The sequence below is a fragment of the Schistocerca piceifrons genome, chromosome 1, assembly GCF_021461385.2.
Source record: "Schistocerca piceifrons isolate TAMUIC-IGC-003096 chromosome 1, iqSchPice1.1, whole genome shotgun sequence".
NCBI classification, from domain to species: Eukaryota; Metazoa; Arthropoda; class Insecta; order Orthoptera; family Acrididae; genus Schistocerca; species Schistocerca piceifrons.
The window spans coordinates 227,568,828-227,591,987 of NC_060138.1; the positions used below are offsets into that span (position 1 = coordinate 227,568,828).

Below are 23,160 nucleotides of genomic sequence, written 5' to 3' on the forward strand. Positions count from 1 at the left end.
AAATTGCGCGAGAACCGGGAATTCTCAAAAACGTCGGTGTTGAGAATGCTACATCAACATCGATTGCACCCGTACCACATTTCTATGAACCAGGAATTGCATGGCGACGACTTTGAACGTCGTGTACAGTTCTGCCACTGGGCACAAGAGAAATTACGGGACGATGACAGATTTTTTGCACGCGGTCTGTTTAGCGACGAAGCGTCATTCACCAACAGCGGTTAACGTAAACCGGCACAGTATGCACTATTGGGCAACGGAAAATCCACGATGGCTGCGACAAGTGGAACATCAGCGACCTTGGCGGGTTAATGTATGGTGCGGCATTATGGGAGGAAGGCAATCTAAATGGTATCTATGCTGATTTCCTTAATAACATTCTACCGATGTTACTACAAGATGTTTCACTGCATGACAGAATGGCGATGTACTGCCCGCTACGGTCGCAGGTTCGAATCCTGCGTTGGGCATGGATGTGTGTGATGTCCTTAGGTTAGTTAGGTTTAAGTAGTTCTAAGTTCTAGGGGACTTATGACCACAGCAGTTGAGTCCCATAGTGCTCAGAGCCATTTGATGTACTGCCAACATGATGGATGTCCGGCACACACCTCGTGTGCGGTTGAAGCGGTATTGAATAGCATATTTCATGACAAGTGGATTGGTCGTCGAAGCACCTTACCATGGCCCGCACGTTCACCGGATCTGACGTCCCCGGATTTCTTTCTGTGGGGAAAGTTGAAGGATATTTGCTATCGTGATCCACCGACAACGCCTGTCAATATGCGTCAGCGCATTGTCAATGCATGTGCGAACATTACGGAAGGCGAACTACCAGCTGTTGAGAGGAATGTCGTTACACGTATTGCCAAATGCAATGAGGTTGATGGACAACATTTTGAGCATTTATTGCATTAATGTGGTTTTTACAGGTAACCACGCTGTAACAACTTGCGTTCTCAGAAATGGTACATGTATCACATTGGTACAACCGAAGTATAATGTTCAGACGTACCTACGTTCTGTATTTTAATTTAAAAAACCTACCTGTTACCAACTGTTCGTCTAAAATTGTGAGCCATATGTTTGTGACTATTACAGCGCCATCTATCACAAAGCGAAAACAGTGGTTCAACTAAAACATTCATATTTCTTTACGTACTACACGGATATGTAATAAAAATGGGGGTTCCTATTTTAAAAAAACGCAGTTGATATCCATTTGATCTATGGCAGCGCCATAAAGCGGCCCAACCATAGCGCCACCTGGTTTCCCACTTCAAGCTAGACAAGTTTCGTTCTTTGTTTTCGTTTGACGCTTATTTCGTGAGATATTTGGCCCGGTCACGATGAATGGACCATCCTGTATAAGTAATTTCTCGCCAGTATTACTGACCAGGACCTACACTTCTCGAAAGATTAAAATGGTGTACCTCACATGGACTCGAATATGGATTCTTTCCCTTTGAGGGAATTATGATACTTAGCAAAGACTCACGACCCACCTTCATAGATTTCACTAATTCTTTGTAAACATGATTCATGAGTCAAAAAAAGACGTCGTACTTACAAAGAGAATTTCAAAAAGTCAGCTTTCAGGATGAAAACTGAGTGTTCTTCAGCCGTCTATTATTTATTGATTGCACTGAGAACAAGAAAATGAAAATTGCGGAACCAATAAATATTTTTCGGGCCCCCACTTATCGATGCGGTTCAAATGGTGGAGATGATGCTAAACTAATATCAGTCTGAAGAGATTCACAGGGGTTAAGAATTACTGCTAAGCCGTTTAACCCACAACCAGCCTACCATACAATCATCCCTGCCCCCTCTCCTAACACGAATTTTTTCTTTTCGATCATCAGTCTTGTATCTGATTCGATGTTTCCCGCCACGAATTCCTCTCTTGTGTCAATCTCTCCATCTCAGAGTAGCACTTGCATCCTACTATCTCTATTACTTGTTGAATGTATTACAATCTCTGTCTTCCTCTACAGTTTTTACGCTATACAGCTCTGTCTAGTACTACTGAAGTTATCTCATGCCCTATCACGCTGTCCCTTCTTCTGGTCAGTGTTTTCCATGTTTTCCACTTCTCACCGATTCTACGGGGAACCTCTTCATTCCTCTTCTTATCAGTCCATCTGACTTTCAGCATCCTCATATAGCACCGCATGTCAAACACTTCGATTCTCTAGAATGAGATTTTCACTCTGCAGCGGAGTGTGCGCTGATATGAAACTTCCTGGCAGATTAAAACTGTGTGCCGGACCGAGACTCGAACTCGGGACCTTTACCTTTCGCGGGCAAGTGCTCTACCAACTGAGATACCCAAGCACGACTCACAGCTTTACGTCTGCCAGTACCTCGTCTCCTACCTTCCCAACTTTGCAGAAGCTGTCCTGCGAACCTTGCAGAACTAGCACTCCTGAAAGAAAGGATATTGCAGAGACATGGCTTAGCCACAGCCTGGGGGGTGTTTCCAGAATGAGATTTTCACTCTGCAGCGGAGTGTGCGCTGATATGAAACTACCTGGCAGATTAAAACTGTGTGCCGGACCGAGACTCGAACTCGGGACCTTTCCCTTTCGCGGGAAACTGCTCTACCAACTGAGCTACTCAAGCACGACTCACGCCCCGTCCTCACAGCTTCGATTCTCTACTTTTGCGGTGTTGCGACAGTCCATGGATCGCTATCATGTAATGCTGTCCGCCCCGATAGCTGAGTGGTGAGCGTGACGGGCTGCTGTCCTACGGGCCCGGGTTCGCTCCCGGCCGGGTCGGAGATTTTCTCCGCTCAGGGACTGGGTGTTGTGTTGTCTTCATCATCATTTCATTCCCATCCGGCGCGCAGGTCGCCCAATGTGGCGTCGAATGTAATAAGACCTGCACCAAGGCGGCCGGACCTGCCCCGCAAGGGGCCTCACGGGAAATGACGCCAAACGCTTATTTCCATCACGCAATGCTATACCGCAGTCCAAACTTAAATTCTAAGAAATTTCTCCTTTATGTTTTGGCTGATGTTTCATACTAGCAGACTTCTCTTGAGCGTGAATGCCCTCTTTGCCTCTGCTAATCTTCTTTTTATGGGGTCCTCACTTCGCCTGTCGTGTGTTATTTTGCTTCATCTACTTGTTTGGCCGCAATTTTGATATTAAGTTTGTCGTTGATCTCCTTTCTGCCATTCTTCGTTACTTTCGTGTCTCTTCGCTCTACTTTCAGTCTATATACTCTTCGCATTAGATTCTTCATTTCATTCAACACATATTGCAATTCCTCCTCATTTTCCCATCGTGAAGCTTATCACTGAGTTTTAATCCAGTCATTGAACCATTGTTTAAATCCGTCATTGGTTCTTCGATGGATAGTATTCACGAAAGACTGCATCCCTGTGTTACAACCATTTTAATCCGAGCACTTAGTTCTGGGTCTTCCATTGCAACCACCGACTGCTTTAAGGGAAATAAAACCTAAGAAAATGACAGTGGTATTATTACAATATACAGGGTGAACATTAATAAAACCAACAAACTGCAGGGACAGATTTCTGACTGGAAATAGAGGACAAAAGGTCGTATGAAAATATGTCCAGAAATGCGACGTTGTCGCGGTAGTTGGCACTGACGAATGAGAATTCCTCTGACCACGCGCCACGTGTACCTTGTGTCTAGCACGTTTTTGACTGTAAGCTGCAGAATGGACCACTATTCATGTCGAGAATAAGCCGAGATGGTGTTTGGTTATGGCCAAGCAGATGGAAAAGGTCGAGAGGCAGCACAGCTATACCAAAACAAGCACCCTCGCAGGCATCAACCAAAACATTTCAGCTCCCTGCATGTTCGTCTGTCTGAAAGGACCCATGATCACACAAACGCCAAAAACAGGCTTGACTGAAGTGAGTGGTCTCTGTGAGGACTTGTTTTGGTGTAGCTGTTCTGTCTCTCGACCATTTACATCAGCTTGGCCGTACACAATCACTGCCTTGGCTTCTTCCAGACATGGATACCGGATCATGGTGCGGATTACAGTAGGCTCCTTCAATGATACAGTCGGCAACAGACAAAGAACACACGACATGTGGTCAGAGAAACTTTCACTCATCAGCGCCATCTACCGTGGCAACACATGTTCATAGGACCTTCTTTCCCCCATTTCGAGACAGGAATTCGTCCGTTCAGTTTGCCGGTTTTATTAATGTCCAGGCTGTATTTAAGCACCCAGTACCCAACTAAATTATTTTACGTCCTGAGGAAGATAATTTCAACACGTCGAAGCACTGTTCTTTGAGTATATCAGAATTTTTCGTATTTTATAAGATGAAGCGCCAGTACGTCCAGAGGATTTTAATGAGATTTGTACTGAACTGTGCAGGCCTACAACTCTCCACCCATGAATGGAAGGGGAAGAAATCGTAATGTTTGGTGAATTAGAAAGTATCTCTTCCTCACTCGATTTATGGTTATTTGGATAGCTGTAAATGCCAGTAATACCGTAGTTTCAGCTACGTTACCCACTTCTGTAGCCGAGGTAGCTAACAGACACCTGTGTGATGGGTCTCGGCTCGGGGGTACACTATGTGATCAAAAGTATCCGGACACCTGGTTGAAAATGACTTACAAGTTCGTGACGCCCTCCATCGGTAATGGTGGAAATCAATATGGTGTTAGCACACCCTTAGGCTTGATGACAGCTTCCACTATCGCAGGCATACGTTCAATCAGGTGCTGGAAGGTTTCTTGGGGAAGCAGCTAATTATTCAAGGAGCGCTGCACTGAGGAGAGGTGTTCATGTGGGTCGGTGAGGGCTGGCACGTAGTCGGCGCTCCAAAACATCCCAAAGGTGTCTATAAGATTGGGGTCAGGACTCTGCGCAGGCTAGTTCATTACAGGGATATTACTGTTGTGTAACCACTCCACCACAGGTCGTGCGTTATCAACAGGTGCTTGATCGTATTGAAAGATGCAATCGCCGTCCCCCGATTGCTCCTCAACAGTGGGAAACAAGAAGGTGCTTAAAACACCAATGTAGGCCTGTGCTGTGATAGTGCCACGCAAAACAACTAGGGGTGCCAGCACCCTCCATGAAAAACACGATCACACCGTAACACCACCGCCTCCGAATTTTACTGATAGCACTACACATGCTGGCAGATGACTTTCACCGGGCATTCGTCATACTCACACCCTGCCATCTGATCGCCTCATTGTGTACTGTGATTCGTCACTCCAAACAACATTTTTCCACTGTTCAATAGTCCAATGTTGATGATCCTTACACCAAGCGAGGCGTCGTTTGGCATTTACCGGCGTGATGGATGGCTAATGAGCAGCGCTAGACGATGAAATTCAACTTTTCTCACATCCCGCCCAACTGTCATAGTATTTGCAGTGGATCCTGATGCTGTTTGTAATTCCTGTGTGATGGTCTGGATAGATGTCTGCCTATTACACATTACGACCCTCTTGAACTGTAGGCGGTCTCTGTCAGCCAACAGACGATGTCGGCTTGTACGATTTTGTGCTGTACGTGTCCCTTCACGTTTCCACTTCATTATCATATCTGGAACAGTGGACCTAGGTCTGTTTAGGAGTGTGGAAATCTCGCGTACAGATATATGACACAAGTGACGCCCAACCACCTGAACTCATTTGAAGTCCGTGGGTTCCACGGAGCGCTCTCACGATGTGGAATGACTACAGAGGTCGCTGATATGGAGTACCTGGCAGTAGGTAGCAGCACAATTCACCTAATATGAAAAACGTCTACCGGTAGCGTCTTTGATTCATAATCAAAACGTCTTCGGTCCCGGGTTCGATCCCCGCCACTGCCTAAATTTTGATAAATAATCAACATTGGCGGCCGAAGACTTCCGGCATAAGAAGTCAGCCTCATTCTGCCAACGGCCTTGTCAAAGAGGGCGGAGGAGCGGATAGAGGTTCAGGGCACTCTCTTGTCCTAGGGGTGGGAAATTGCCCCTAAAGGCGGAAGAATCAGCAATGATCAACGACATGAGGATGCAGAAGGCAATGGAAACCACTGCATTAAAGACACGTAACGTGTATCCACAGGACATGTGGCCTGTAATTGAAGAAGTGTCATGGTGATCTCTCCATTGGCAAAAGATTCCAGAATAGTCCCCCATTCGGATCTCCGGGAGGGGACTGCCAAGGGGGAGGTTACCATGAGAAAAAGATTGAATAATCAACGAAAGGATAACATTCTACGAGTCGGGGCGTGGAATGTCACAAGCTTGAACGTGAAGTGGAAGGAAGACAAGGATTTCTGGTCAGATGAGTATCGGGTAATATCAACAGCAGCAGAAAATGGTATAACAGGTGTAGGATTCGTTATGAATAGGAAGGTAGGGCAGAGGGTGTGTTACTGTGAACAGTTCAGTGACCGGGTTGTTCTAATCAGAAGCGACAGCAGACCAACACCGACAACGATAGTTCAGGTATACATGCCGACGTCGCAAGCTGAAGATGAACAGATAGAGAAAGTGTATGAGGATATTGAAAGGGTAATGCAGTATGTAAAGGGGGACGAAAATCTAATAGTCATGGGCGACTGGAATGCAGTTGTGGGGGAAGGAGTAGAAGAAAAGGTTACAGGAGAATATGGGCTTGGGACAAGGAATGAAAGAGGAGAAAGACTAATTGAGTTCTGTAACAAGTTTCAGCTAGTAATAGCGAATACCCTGTTCAAGAATCACAAGAGGAGGAGGTATACTTGGGAAAGGCCGGGAGATACGGGAAGATTTCAATTAGATTACATCATGGTCAGACAGAGATTCCGAAATCAGATACTGGATTGTAAGGTGTACCCAGGAGCAGGTATAGACTCAGATCACAATATAGTAGTGATGAAGAGTAGGCTGAAGTTCAAGACATTAGTCAGGAAGAATCAATACGCAAAGAAGTGGGATACGGAAGTACTAAGGAATGACGAGATACGTTTGAAGTTCTCTAACGCTATAGATACAGCAATAAGGAATAGCGCAGTAGGCAGTACAGTTTAAGAGGAATGGACATCTCTAAAAAGGGCCAAGTTGGGAAGTAAAACGTAGGTACAAAGAAGGTAGCTGCGAAGAAACCATGGGTAACAGAAGAAATGCTTCAGTTGATTGAAGAAAGGAGGAAGTACAAACACGTTCCGGGAAAATCAGGAATACAGAAATACAAGTCGCTGAGGAATGAAATAAATAGGAAGTGCAAGGAAGCTAAGACGAAATGGCTGCAGGAAAAATGTGAAGACATTGAAAAAGATATGATTGTCGGAAGGACAGACTCAGCATACAAGAAAGTCAAAACAACCTTTGGTGACATGAAAAGCAATGGTGGTAACATTAAGAGTGCAACGGGAGTTCTACTGTTAAATGCAGAGGAGAGAGCGGATAGGTGAAAAGAATACACTGAAAGCCTCTATGAGGGTGAAGATTTGTCTGATGTGATAGAAGAAGAAACAGGAGTCGATTTAGAAGAGATAGGGGATCCAGTATTAGAATCAGAATTTAAAAGAGCTTTGGAGGCAGAAGGGATAGATAACATTCCATCAGAATTTCTAAAATCATTGGGGGAAGTGGCAACAAAACGACTATTCACGTTGGTGTGTAGAATAAATAAGTCTGGCGACATACCATCTGACTTTCGGAAAAGCATCATCCACACAATTCCGAAGACGGCAAGAGCTGACAAGTGCGAGAATTACCGCACAATCAGCTTAACAGCTCATGCATCGAAGCTGCTCACAAGAATAATATACAGAAGAATGGAAAAGAAAATTGAGAATGCGCTAGGTGTCGATCAGTTTGGCTTTAGGAAAAGTAAAGGGACGAGAGAGGCAATTTTGACGTTATGGCTAATAATGGAAGCAAGGCTAAAGAAAAATCAAGACACTTTCATAGGATTTGTCGACCTGGAAAAAGCGTTCGACAATATAAAATGGTGCAAGCTGTTCGAGATTCTGAAAAAGTAGGGGTAAGCTATAGGGAGAGACGGGTCATATGCAATATGTACAACAACCAAGAGGGAATAATAAGAGTGGACAATCAAGAACGAAGTGCTCGTATTAAGAAGGGTGTAAGACAAGGCTGTAGCCATTCGCCCCTACTCTTCAATCTGTACATCGAGGAAGCAATGATGGAAATAAAAGAAAGGTTCTGGAGTGGAATTAAAATACAAGGTGAAAGGATATCAATGATACGATTCGCTGATGACATTGCTATCCTGAGTGAAAGTGAAGAAGAATTAAATGATCTGCTGAACGGAACGAACAGTCTAATGAGTAAAAAGTATGGTTTGAGAGTAAATCGGAGAAAGACGAAGATAATGAGAAGTAGTAGAAATGAGAACAGCGAGAAACTTAACATCAGGATTGATGGTCACGACGTCAATGAAGTTAAGGAATTCTGCTACCTAGTAAAATTCTGCTACCTAGTAAAATAACCAATGACGGATGGAGCAAGGAGGACATCAAAAGCAGACTCGCTATGCCAAAAAAGGCATTTCTGGCCAAGAGAAGTCTACTAGTATCAAATACCGGCCTTAATTTGAGGAAGAAATTTCTGGGGATGTACGTCTGGAGTACAGCATTGAATGGTAGTGAAACATGGACTGTGGGAAAACCGGAACAGAAGAGAATCGAAGCATTTGAGATGTGGTACTATAGACGAATGTTGAAAATTAGGTGGACTGATAAGGTAAGGAATGAGGAGGTTCTACGCAGAATCGGAGAGGAAAGGAATATGTGGAAAACACTGATAAGGAGAAGAGACAGGATGATAGGACATCTGCTAAGGCATGAGGGAATGACTTCCATGGTACTAGAGGGAGCTGTAGAGGGCAAATACTGTAGAGGAAGACAGAGATTGGAATACGTCAAGCAAATAATTGAGGACGTAGGTTGCAAGTGCTACTCTGAGATGAAGAGGTTAGCACAGGAAAGGAATTCGTGGCGGGCCGCATCAAACCAGTCGGTAGACTGATGACCAAAAAAAAAAAAAAATGAAAAACGTATGGTTTTGGGGGTGCCTGGATACTTCTCATCAAATAGTGTAGCTGGTTAGTCCTGGCAGTGGGAGAAATTCTCACCTCCAGTGTGTGGCTGGTAATGTTAGGAGAGCTGGTCGCCTGAAGTTCCTGATCACCAGACTTTACGCAATCCTCTGCGCATTGTCTCGTGGATAGAGCGCATGTGACACGGTTGATGGTGATTTGTCTGTCGGATGCGAACATTGAGCCCGGCAACCCCTTGTGCTATTCGAGAGAAGTAGACTTTATGTCGGCACCGTGTTTCACCCTCTCCATTAAATAATCATCATATAGTACAAACATGACACCAGACTGTACACACAACCATTCCAATCACCAATACTCAACAGATATGAGCCAATGGACATCGTCGGTGGAACGGCTTCGCCACAAGCGGAGATAAGTTCGCCACGTAACCGCCGGCGAAACAAGTCGGCTGTCTGGGGGACTGTGGATAAGGTAACACATCCGATGTCAGTGAGGGGGTAGGCAGTTGTCTAGCTGTCAACTACAGCCCATCATCGCCCGATACATTGCACCCCAGCCACTGCCGCTAGACGCTCATTACATCTCTCCGCTCCGTTGATTTCGTCAGCATTGCCCGACCATAGCTAATACACTTGGAAACATTACCGATGGATATCTGTGCTACCATGGAGTTCATCGTGTCGAAAACACTAAAGTTACTGACGTAATTATCAAGTGTCACTTTCACCCTCTGAGATTAGCCGAGCGGCCTGAGGCGCTGCAGTCATGAACTGTGCGGCTGGTCCCGGCGGAGGCCCGAGTCCTCCCTCGGGCATGGGTGTGTGTGTGTTTGTCCTTAGGATAATTTAGGTTAAGTAGTGTGTACGCTTAGGGACTGATGACCTTAGCAGTTAAGTCCCATAAGATTTCACACACATTTTTCACCCTCTGATAAATGCTGAACATGTGGAACATCAAAAATCATTTCTTTCTACTTCTATCATAATCTTGTTAATTTTTTCCTGATATAAGACTACAGTGATTTCAGTTGCGTTAATGTTTTGCTGACTAGCGTTCGTTGTGTGGCTCGATAACCTGGTTGAGGTCGTTGAACTGGGCGACACTTCAACCAGTTGCGCGTATCTCCATAACTTCATCTTCCGTTTTTTTCGTTAGCATTCACCCCATCTTAGTTACGGACTCCGCTGTACTCACAAGTTGGCAAATTTACGAGGGTCATTCAATAATTAAAGAGACAAATTGGTCTGGAGATAAAAGCGTTTATTTTTACAAAACAATACTTCTTATACTTTTCAACACAATCCCCTTGAACATATATGCACTTATTCCAACGGGTTACAAGCTTTTTTATTCTGGCTGCAAGGATCTCTTTATCTTGATGTTTCAACCAGTTTCCGACAAACTTTGTCACGTCGTCGTTGTCCTGGAACCTCTTCCCGCGTAATGCCTCCTTCAATGCGCCAAACAAATGGAAATCACTAGGTACTGAATCAGGGCTGTAAGGGGGATGAGACAGTAATTCCAAGCCAATTTTGTCGATGGTTTCACTGTTAGTTGAGCAATATGTGGACGTATGTTGGCTTTCTGGAGAACCACACGTCTCCTCTGAAATCCACGACGTCTCTCTGTCATGACTGGCTTCACCTTGTTTAAAAGCAAATCCGAGTAGTATTGGCTATTCATTGTACGCTGATCTTCGAGATAATCACAAAAAACTGGACCTTCAGCAACCCAAAACACCGACAACATGACTTTTTCTGCTGACTTGGGTTCTGAATTTTTTCTTGACAGGTGTGTTGGTGTGCTTCCACTCCATGCTTTGTCTTTTTGATTCTGGCTCATAATAGTGGAGCCGAGCTTCATCACAAGTTAAAATTTTGTTGAAGAAGTGTTCACCTTCTCTTTCACAACGTTACTTTAACTCTATGCACACACTCAAACTTGTTTCCTTGTGTAGGCGCGTCAACTCCTTTGGGATCTATCTTGCACATGTTTTGCGGTACTTCAGCTTGTTACAGGTAATGTTATGAACTATACCAGTACTAACTTGAACCTCATCATTTCCACAGTCACACGGCACTCGGCACAATTAATGTCATCAATTCAACTTTCAAGTGAGGGAGTTGAAACTGCTCGGCCAGGATAGTGTTCGTCAGTTTCTGAGTCGCGACCATTTTTGAACTGCTCTACCCACTTGTAAAAATTTGCACGATTCATACAACCTTCACCATAAACTTCAAACATTCTGCAGTATATATTCACTGGTCTCTGTCCTTCACCAAGTAAAAAACGAATAACAGAACGTTTTTCAACTAATGTGGACGTTTCAAGCGGAATCGCCATCTTGAAATGTATTTTTAAGGTTATAAACAAAATAATGTTGGTACATCAACTGATTAGGGCTCATCCCAGTGATGCAAAGTTAAAGCCATAGAAGTACCAAACTTGCCATACTAACGGTTTTTTTTCCACAGACCAACTTGTCTCTTAAATTATTGAGTGACCCTCGTATTTTAAGGATGTTTAAAAAAGAACGACGTAATTTCGAAACTCCATACTTATTGATGAAAACATACTACGAACATGGGATGGACTGCAAAATTCTCATAAATTCTTAGGGTTTTTGCTATGCTATTACAAATGTTCTTTGTGTCCACCAGCATCAGCACGAACATCTAGATCGCAGCTAAAGTCGTCAAAAACTTTACGCAATGTATCTGCTTTTACAGAAATTATAGGAGCTGTTATTGTATTCTTCGCTTCTTCTACGCCACGAGGTAAAGGGCAGGTGAACACATTTTCCTTCACATATCTCCGTAAGAAAAAATCTCACGGGATCATATCTGGCGATCTTGGAGGCCAAGAATGCAGGGCATTGTCTCGGGTCCCGAACGCCGTATGCAGCATTGAGGTAGAGTGTTACTGAGAAACTGAGGTGCCGGCCGGGGTGGCCGAGCGGTTCTAGGCGCTACAGTCTGGAACCGCGCGACCGCTACGGTCGCAGGTTCAAATCCTGCCTCGGGCATGGATGTGTGTGATGTCCTTAGCTTAGTTAGGTTTAAGTAGTTCTAAGTTCTAAGGGACTGATGACCTTAGAAGTGAAGTCCCATGGTGCTCAGAGTTATTTGAACCATTTGAAACTGACGTACGTTGTTGTCCAATGTGCTGGAGCTCCATCTTGTAGGGAAATGAAGTCATCGGAGTCCTCCTGAAGTTGTGACCAATGCCCGTTCTGCATCATTTGACTCCGCTCAAACATTTGCAGAATTCTCTCGAACAAAGACGACATAAAAAAGAGCACTGCTGTCCAAAAGAAGTGTACTAGTATCAACACAGACTGTAATTTGAGGAAGAAATTTATGAGAATATACATCTGGAGCACAGAATTGTATAGTAGTAACTCAAGGACTGTAGGGAACCCGAAACAGAAGAGAATCTATACGTGAAAATTAGGTGGACTGACCAGGTAAGATATAACGAGGTTCTCTGGAGAATTAGCAAGGCGAGGAATGTATGCGAGGAGAAGGGACAGGATGGTAGGACATCTGTTAAGATATCATGTAATAACTTCCATTATACTGGAGAGGGCTGTAGAGAGTAGAAACCGTAAGAGGGAAACAGAGATTGGAATACGGCCAGCAAATAATTGATGACGAAGGCTGCAAGTGCTACTCTGATATGAAGAGGTTTCAACAGGAAAAGAATTCGTGGCGAGTGGCATCAAACTAGGCAGAGTATTTTCGGCTAAAAAGAAACTGGCGTTAAAAATTGGAAATCGAAAAAAAACCATGAAACATTTAAGAGTACACACCCGTAGCTACATAAACTAGAAAGACCTCATGCAATCACTTATAGGAAAAGTAGGTGCTACACATCGATATTCGTTGCAGGATTCCTAAGGAAACGCAACTGGTTCAAATGGCTCTGAGCAGTATGGCACTTAACGTCTGAGGTCATCACTCCCTTAGAACAACTTAAACCTGACTAACCTAAGGACATCACACACATCCATGCCAGAGGCAGGATTTGAACCTGCGACCATAGAAGTCGCGCGGTTCCGGACTGAAGCGCCTAGAACCGCTCGGCCACCGCGGCCTGCAGGAAATGCAATTCCCTCAGGAGAGAAACAAGTTACAAAACGCTCTTTCAAACTATTCAACAGTATCTCTAGTCAGTCTGATACTCATATGAGCTTAGTCTATTAACATTGAGAAAATACAAAGCAGAGTAGTGCGCTTCGCCACGAGCTTATTTGGTAAGTGTGAAGGTGTCTGAAAGAATGCTTTTCAGATTTTAATGGCAGACATTATAAGCGAGGCGTTGTGTATCACAAAGCTTACTGGTCCAATACCGAATGCATAAGTTTCAAGAACAGTCAGGCAACATATTACTTCATCCCACATACTTATTGTGAAATAGCCGTCACGGTAATTCAGGGATCATATGGAGGCCTACAGACGGTTAGACTTTCCATATTTCGAGAACGGAACTGAAAAGAGGTGACAATGATAATGGTACCAGGAACACTCTCCATTACACATCGTTAAGAGTATAGATGTAGATGTAAAGTAGCTATGTCTGACGTCCACTGCCCTAAGCCACGAAAATGCGGTATCATGAACTTCTTGATAAATTAACTTTTACAGTTACAGTTTTCATCTTAGGGAGGTGTGATTAGAGCTTAATAGAGTACGTACTGGAGAAGGCAAGTGGAAATACAACATACACTGTCAGTACGTGAGACTATGGTGATATGTAGACAATGAAGCACCCTTTAAACGAGTGTCCTAACAGGCGTTTCCCTGATAATTTAATAGAGAAAGTACTAGAGAAGGCAAGGGGAAATACAACATACACTGACAGTACGTGAGACTATGGTGATATTTAGAAATTGAAGTACACTGTAAACGAGTGCCCTAACAGACGTTTCCCTGATGATGTAATGAGCCTACATGAAGTATTGACTGAGTCTTCGGAAGGAAGATTCAAGGAAGGATGATTAACGTGCCGTCTACAACGAGGTCATTAGAGAAGGAGCACAAGCTCAGATTAGGGGATGGATGGAGAAGAAAATTGGACGTACTGTTTCAAAGGGACCCTCCGGCATTTGCCTTAAGCAGTTTAGAGGAAACACGGAAAACCAAAATCTGGATAGCCTGACTGGTATTTGAACGGTCATCCTCCCGAATGCGAGTTCAGTGTGGTAAACACTGTGCCACCTCGCTCGGTTCGATTCTTCCGACATTTACGTGTAGTCAGGGCTGTTGAATGTTTATATACTGTAGATATTTGTAGACAAGTAATTTTTATTTAAATATGTAAAATTATTTGGTCATTATAACTGATTTATACGAGAACAATAAAAAACTGCTTTTAGCTTCGAGTGTATGGAAAATAATTTGCAAGAGGATGAGTGTACGCATAACAAAATAAGCCAAATTTATTGACGGTAGGTGGCTTTACTACGTACAGAATACTCATCTAGAAAATACGGGAAATGATGGTGGAGTTGCCGGAAGCTGTCGCCTAGCGGTTGTAGCCGCTTCAGTCCGGAACCACGCTGCTGCTACGGCCACAGGTTCGAATCATGCCTCGGGCTTGAATGTGCGTGTGATGTCCTTAAATTAGCTAGGTTTACGTAGTTCTAAGTCTAGGGGACTGGTGACCTCAGATGTTAAGTCCCATAGTGCTTAGAGCCATTTGAACCATTTGATGGTGGAGTTAATATGTATTTGAAGACGCAAAGTAGTCTTGCCTAGCATCCGCTGCCATATGGACGAGTTTGCGGAAAATAATTTGACGAAGAGCACAAGTACCAAATGAAGACAAGGCTTTCGTTACTCACCGGTTGTTCATCCAGTAGTAGATGGCAGGGTTGACACCGGCGTTGGCCATAGCGAGCCAGTAGAAGCCGAGGTAGAGGTGCTGCACGTACCAGCTGGAGGCGACAGCTGGGTCGTGGTAGGCGTAGATGAAGTAGGCGTGGTAGGGCAGCCAGCAGCTCGCGAAGATGGCCACCACCAACACCAGCATGCGCACCACCTGCGCACACCCACCCACCAACTCACAGACTGCCCAGTCCTGGAAGAGAACTCAGAGATCGACTCCACATCCCAGAGGGGCACTATCTGGCTGCGACCAAATGCGCTGATATGGGTCGTTTTGCAAGACGAAACAGCCTCATCAAAGTGAACGGATTTTCCCAGGAACAGATTCACAAGGCGTTACGCGTGAAAGCAAGGTCAAAGGTATGCGATCAATTCCTTGGAAGATAGGCTAGATCCTCGAGAATGGGTCCACGAGGTCTTCCGCCCTTCTATAAACTACACGTGAGAGAATCATTGAACATCAACGGGTGCCTCCCGCCGGAGGTTCGAGTCCTCCCTTAGGCAAGGGTGTGTCTGTTGTTCTTAGCTTAAGTTAGTTTAAATAGTGTTTAAGTCTAGGGACCGATGACCACAGCAGTTTGGTCCCTTAGGAATTCACACACATTTGAACATTTTTGAACGTCAACGGTGCTCGCGTTAGCTTCAACCAGATCAGTCGAGAGCGGGAAAACATGTCGCAGATATAGCCCACTATATGAACTAAGCACATGAAGATTTAATTTCCTACTCATCTTGTCGCTGCTACGGCACACATCCCATTTCTCTCAAGACTGCCCTATCCACTTTCCTACACAACCAGTACGCTGCAGACATTACCAACTCTCTACTCCCTACCTACTTCTGCAATATGCTGACGACACCACCTACGTAACTAGCCTCTTTACTGTTCAAATCTCTCATGTCTCCCTTTAGCGTCACTTGCATCTCCTGGTGAAGCGGTGGAAAATCCAAATGAACTCACAGAAAATACAAACCATCATCTTCTGCCGCACCTTCGGTATTTCCGTCGTCCAAATTCATATCTCGCCGTCTACAACCAAACCGTCCCTCCCACTAACACAGTAAGGGATTTGGGACAGAACTTTGACAGATAACGTGCATGGAGTGCACACCTCCTTGCCATTCAATAACAAAACACAAAACTACTAAAACTACTGCTAATATCCCCTGTTCCTCCACCTTTCATAATTCTAAAAATGGGTTGAAATCTTAGAGAGATAATCACATGTCCTCACCGTCCACGTCTGTCTGCTTTCCTCTAGTCACATCCAACACCAAATTATCCCACGTCTTCATCTCTTCTTCTAGCACTTTCGGACCCAAACATTAATGGGAAAACCAGTACCAGAACCCAGCATCGTACCCACTAATCATAAATCCACCTGATGCATCTCCTCCTGTCGGCGTTGCAACACCCACTACCAACGACGAATTCCATCCGGAGGTATATCCATCCTTCCAGATCTACTCAAAAATACCCCAGCCCACCTCATTCTTTTGTTTCATCCCTCCTTCATCCTCCCCCTCAACAACCACTAGTTGTTTTGTGTAGCTCCACAGAGTTAAAATTTGCACGACTGGATGTCTCAAATTTAATGAAGTATTCATTATGCCATTAGAAATTTTTAAAAAAGATGATCTTACTCAACTATACTCCACTATCTCACTGACAGTTACTGCAAAAAATCTCTGTTCCGCCCTTGTGACATTCCGTACTACTCTCCCTGAGAACAGGAGCGATCGCTCCAAACACATTAGATGCCTGTAATTTAGTGTCTCGTGCCTGTATGCGTATATCATTCTTTTACTGACTAGATTGGCACTACAAGAAACTGCCTTAAAAGAGCTAGCCTTCTGGAAAATAAAGACTCTAGAAAGAGATTCTGGTCAGCAATATTTCCATCCGCGGCCAGTAGCTTCAGGGAGCCCCTGTGACATTCCGAACTACTCTCTTTGAGGACAGGAGCGATCGCTCCAAGTACAGTAGGTGCTTGTAATTCAGTTTCTCATGCCTGTATGCGTACGTAATGCTTTCACTGACTAGACTGGCACTTATTTATTTCATTTCATTTCATCAACAGTACAGAGTAGCCCACCGCCTTGAAATGCAAGGTGGATCGGATGCTTCTGAATCTAACAACAAAGACTTCTCATTGTTACAATCTTATTGGTACACAGTTGTTAATGCTTTTTCTTAAAATAATATAAAGAACATAATATATAAAGATTTCTCTGAGGTTACAGCGAATTGAATGCTTAACAATTGTTAAAATGATTCCATATAATTTGCTACTACCTAGTTGATGAGAATATAATTTATATAATGCAAATTTCAAAGAAAACTAAAAAAAGAAAATATAATACAATGAGTGCAGTGAAAATAATTTACAGTATGTAGAGGGAAGTGATATTTTGTATTTGGGTGTGTTATATAGTCTAAGTAGCATGTTGGCTCATAATGGCCTATTTCTACCTATTTCAGATGAGAAGGTCTCGGTACAACCTCGAGATGTTCTCATCTGAAATGGTTTGTGCTTACGTATGTTTACACAGATTATACAGATTGAGTGCTGATTGAGCACTTTATACATGGAATGCATGAATTTTAGCTTTACATGAGAAATACATTTATGTATGTAATTTGTTAGTAGAAATAGAATATAGTTCATTGCTACTTGAATGCATTATTCATTAAATAACTTAATACATTACTGATATACAAAATTCTTTGATTGTAGCTTTGAATAGAGAAGAGAATATACTTTTGTCTGCACACAAAACGACGAGCAGTACATTACTGCTTGTGTGCAGTATACTTTAAACACTCTGCAGTATGTCATTGGGGAGGAGTAGCCTCGGAATAAAAGTTCTTCGAGCCTTCTCCTCCCAAACGACATTACCTTATTACTACTGTCTTAGTATGGGGTGCCGGTGTTTATTTGTTTTATGGTTGTTGTGTTGTTTGTGACTGTGTTGTGGCATGCAGTGTCACGCATTGTTGGTTTTGGTCCCTTACATGTTGATCCCTTCTGAGTCATGTTCACTTAGTGTCCCTTCCTCGATTTCGGAGTCTGTGGTTGGGTTTGTGTCCTCCCATGTTGTTTGTTGTGTTGTTTGTGCTTGTCTACGCCTCCTTCCATTTGGGTTGTGGCGCTTGTATTCTTCGTGCAGAGTGTTCGATACAATATCGGCTACGCTATTTAACGTGTTCCAGTGATCGGGATGACGTATTATTCTGGCGATGTCATTGTCGTTCTGTATAGGTCTCACTTGTGCTAGCGTGTTGCACAGCAGTGTGACATGTTCTAGTATCCTAGTTTCTCCGCATACGCATACTTCATCGTTAGTTAGTCCCATACGTTTTAAATGTAGCAGATAGTGCCCATGGACTGTCAGTAAATGGACCGTCTCCCAGCTTCGGTCGATATGTTTCAATCGTAGTCTTTCGCGTACATCAGGCGACCCTTCTCGGATGCTTCCCACACTCTCTACCATGTCTGAATCCGCCATTGTTTCAGTTGTGTTTTGTTCATAATGTTGGTTCCCGTAATTTCGGTGACTTTATCGAGCCTGTCCCTCCTAAGCCAGTAAAGTGCAGCTCTATAACGTATTATTATGTCTATAGGGCAGGCCCCCATCACAACGCAAAGTGCCTCCAGTGACGTGGTGTTGAAGGCTTCGCTCATTCCCAGGAGTACACTACGTTGACCTCATCTTGCAATTGTCTTGTTAGTTTGTATATCCAGCCTGTGAGACCAAACACATGCGGCGAAGCATGCGATGGATATTGGCAGTACCAGAAACCGCCTTAAGAGAGCTAGCCTTCTGGAAGAAAAAGGCTCTGGAAAGAGATTCTGGCCAGCAATATTTTCATCCACGTCTAGTAGCTTTAGGGACCCATGAGAAGCAGATGGAGAACTCCTCTGAAAAATGTAGCAGTATGCTTACTACAAGTTTCAGTTGACGACAACCTACCCACTGTTCAGAATGTTTTAGGTTCTAAGTCTGTAAAGGCCAGAGAACTGCAAACGCGGATAGGACCAACCTGGAATGTCCCCTTTCTGACAAGACATCTTACGTGTCCATCATGGGGCTATAAGCATATCACTTCTCTCGCAGGGAGAATTGTAGCTCTCATTGCTGAAGGAACGTAGAGAGGGTTAACAACATGTGAGCAATGTTATGAAACTTCCTGGCAAATTAGAACTGCATGTTGGACCAAGACCAGGAACCTTGCCTATCGAGGGCAGTGCTCCTACCGGCTGAGTTATCCAGGCACGACCAATGATTGCTACTTCTGTCAGTACCTCATCTCCTAACTCTCAAGCTTTACAGAAGCTCTGCTGCATTCATCGCGTGACTAGCAGTCCCTGAAGAATGGATATTGCGGAGGAATAGCTCATCCACAGCCTAGGAGATTGTTTCCAGAATCATTCTTCCACTCCTTCGTCGAGTGTGCGCTGTTTATCTACAGTATCCTTCACTGCAGAAGCGCTAGTCCCGCGATTCATGTGGGAGAATTTCTGTGAAGTTTGTAAGGTAGGGCAAGAGGTTCAGCCCGAAGTAAAGCTCTGAAGGCGGGTAGGAGTCATGCCGGGATAACTCAGTAGGTGAGAGAACTGCTCACGAAAGACAACGTATCGGATTCGAATACCAGACCGCCACACAATTCTAATCTGTAAGGTAGTTTCATTTATATGATGATTATAAACTATACAGCTCTATGTCTCCTACTCTCAGCAGCTTAAGACCAATATAGCAATGAACTTTTCAGAAGGAAAACACTAGATTTCCCTTTCATTCTTGCCCAACCGAACTATGGCTCTGTAATTTATTTGAAGTCAATGAGAAGTTAAGACTCCTACCATCCTTTACTTTCTAATCCCAGTAAGAGCAAATTTGCTCCTGGAAATTTGCACTGCAATCTGATTCTGTGTGTTGAACTGCATAGAGCAACAGGTGGTTCTAACCACTGTATTACTGAGCACCCTGCATGCATAAACACACACACACACACACACACACACACACACACACACACACAAAGAAAAAGACAGAGCAATAGAGAGAGACATGTATGAATCTATGCAGGAAGCTGAATGAGCTGTATTTAAAGTCGTTAGTATGGTAGATCATCAAAAGTATAAGGAAAAAAAATACTGTCGATAGTCGTACCGGAAAAGGAACATTCTAATTTAACTTACTAAGCATATTAAGAAGAAAGTTTTGACGGATTTTATAATTGAATAATTTTCTCCAAGGACGGACGAGAAAGGACTTATAAATTAATTTCTACTGTACGGTATGACTAGTTCCCCTATACTATTTATTTTTGTATTTATTTCCTCATCTTTCAATCACAAACAAACGAACTTCCTCCGTTCAATAGTAATGTGATACATCTCTGTTGTGAGAGTCCTTAGTGATGCCGTAGAGATTTTACAGCTTTTTCCCATATCGTGCACGCGTGGGAAACGAGAATAACTCTCATATCATAACTGAAAGGTTCGTCTGTTGAGTACTTAAAAAAGGAGGACAACTGGAGAGTCCTGACAAATGTGACGAAAAGCTTCTGGGAAAAAATTTCTGCCGAAGTTTGGTGCAACAGAATTCCGGATCGTAACTGAAGACGATGTCGCGGTAAAACGTTGACCTCTTCGTATAATAGAAGAAAACCTCGTTATTGTTTAATCTTGAGATTAAAACTGATAATTAAAAATAAATTAACAGAGCAAACCAGACACTGTTTTCATACAATAAAACTCAACATGGCAAAATAATACCAAGACGATTCTTCCACATAATTAACGAATGATTCACAAGAAGAGAATCACTTGAAAACACTGCGACCTTACGCCTCTTTACATGTATAATCATGTCACTGTCAATGAACTCGTCCTCAGGACTTAAAAACATTCAATGACCCTACTTAAAGAACTTATGCTACGAACAACACATAAACCCATGCCCGAGGGAGGACTCGAACCTCCGGCGAGAAGGGTCGCGCAGTCCGTGACATGGAGCCTCAAACGGCGTGGCCACTCCGTGCGCCCTGTCTTATCCTCATGATTTCTGCGCGAAATATACCATCCGATTTTTTCTCTCTATTATAAAAAAACTCCGTATTTATTTCAGTAATCTAGAAAGACGGAATCTTCCTCTAAACCAGCATATACAGGTATAATTTTCCCTCTTTTTTCTTCCTTTGGCCTCAGTATGACACATTTCACTGAATTTCTCCTCGTGGTCATTTTGCATGACATATGTGTTGGGCAAGAATGTGTTCCCCAACTTTTCTTGGGACGTACGTTGTCGCAAATTCAACAGTAACCCTCTCCGTGATGCACAACGCCTGTCTTGTAGCGTACTAAGAATTCGTTGATCATCACCGTAACGCTTTCTGGTTTACTAGACAATCTAGCGGCGAAAGGTGCAACTCTTCGTCCGATATTCTTTAACTCCTCTTTTGCTATTAGAGAGGCTGGAAAGTAATCTGGTTTCTGTGCATATCGATATTTGTTAGTCATTACCAGCTCATTGTGCATTTCAAGACCCTTCGAGGCTAACGTGACTTGCTCACTCGCAAATAATTAAATCATAATTATTTTGTGCTATTTTTGTGCAATGGCCAGGTAAGTAGCAGAAGAGTTTCAGACACTGACGGGAACAAAATCGCAAAACAATACACAATTAATGTAGAGTAATTTCTGGAAAATATTTAAGTGATTAACATTGCAAGATGGCAGGTTAATGTAAGCACTTGATACGTCATTGCAAACGTGGAATGCTGGTGCATTAATAACCGGTGAAACCCCTAAAATTTTGAATTCAAGCGACGTGCGTGCATTGTGTTGTGCAGATCAGTTTGAGTGAAGGAGGTCCATGCCTGCTGCAGTTGGTCGGTCAATAGAGGGGCGGTTAATGTTGGTTGTGCTCGACTGAAGACAGATCTGGTGATCGAGCAGGCGAAGACGACATGTCGAGACTCTGTGGGGCAAGTTGGGTCACAACAGCGATATGTGGGAGAACGTTACCCTGTTGCAAAACATCCACCGGATTGCTGTTCATGAAGGCAGCACAACAGGTCGATTCACCAAATTCACGAACAAATTTGCATTCTACATCTACATCTACATTTCTACATTTATACTCCGCAAGCCACCCAACGGTGCGTGACGGAGGGCACTTTACGTGCCACTGTCATTGTCCCCCTTTCCTGTTCCAGTCGCGTATGGTTCGCGGGAAGAACGACTGCCGGAAAGCCTCCATGCGCGCTCTAATCTCTCTAAGTTTACATTCGTGATCTCCTCGGGAGGTATAAGTAGGGGCAAGCAATATATTCGATACCTCATCCAGAAACGCACTCTCTCGAAACCTGGACAGCAAGCAACACCGCGATGCAATGCGCCTCTCTTGCAGAGTCTGCCACTTGCTAAACATCTCCGTAACGCTGTCACGCTTGCCAAATAACCCTGTGACGAAACGCGCCGCTCTTCTTTGGGTATTCCTATCTCCTCCGTCAACCCGACCTGGTATGGGTCCCACAATGATGAGTAATACTCAAGTATAGATCGAACGAGTGTTTTGTAAGCCACCTCCTTTGTTGATGGACTACATTTTTTAAGGACTCTCCCAATGAATCTCAACCCGGAACCCGCCTTACCAACAATTAATTTTATATGATCATTCCACTTCAAATCGTTCCGTACGCGTACTCCCAGATATTTTACAGAAGTAACTGCTACCAGTGTTTGTTCCGCTATCATATAATCACACAATAAAGGATCCTTCTTTCTATGTATTCGCAATACATTACATTTGTCTATGTTAAGGGTCAGTTGCTACTCCCTGCACTAAGTGCCTATCCGCTGCACATCTTCCTGCATTTCGCTGCAATTTTCTAATGCTGCAACTTCTCTGTATACTACAGCATCATTCGCGAAAAGCCGCATGGAACTTCCAACACTATCTACTAGGTCATTTATATATATTGTGAAAAGCAGTGGTCCTGTAACACTCCCCTGTGGCACGCCAGAGGATACTTTAACGTCTGTAGACGTCTCTCAAATTGAGAACAACATGCTGTGTTCTGTTTGCTAAAAACTCTTCAATCCAGGCACACAGCTGGTCTGATATTCCGTAGGCTCTTACTTTGCTTATCAGGCGCCAGTGCGGAACTGTATCTAACGCCTTCCGGATGTCAAGGAAAATGGCATCTACCTGGGAGCCTGTATCTAATATTTACTGGGTCTCATGAA

At 43.7% G+C, this 23,160-nt stretch overlaps 1 protein-coding gene across 1 annotated transcript in view; it reads right to left on the reverse strand.

Annotated features, from left to right (window-relative positions):
* LOC124802889 (tachykinin-like peptides receptor 86C) overlaps positions 1 to 23,160 on the reverse strand; it is a 363,207-nt gene that overhangs the window by 77,372 nt on the left and 262,675 nt on the right. The window contains exon 4 of the mRNA XM_047263979.1: positions 14,860 to 15,056. Within this exon, the coding sequence (XP_047119935.1) occupies positions 14,860 to 15,056 (197 nt within the window). The remainder of the gene's footprint in view (positions 1 to 14,859; positions 15,057 to 23,160) is intronic.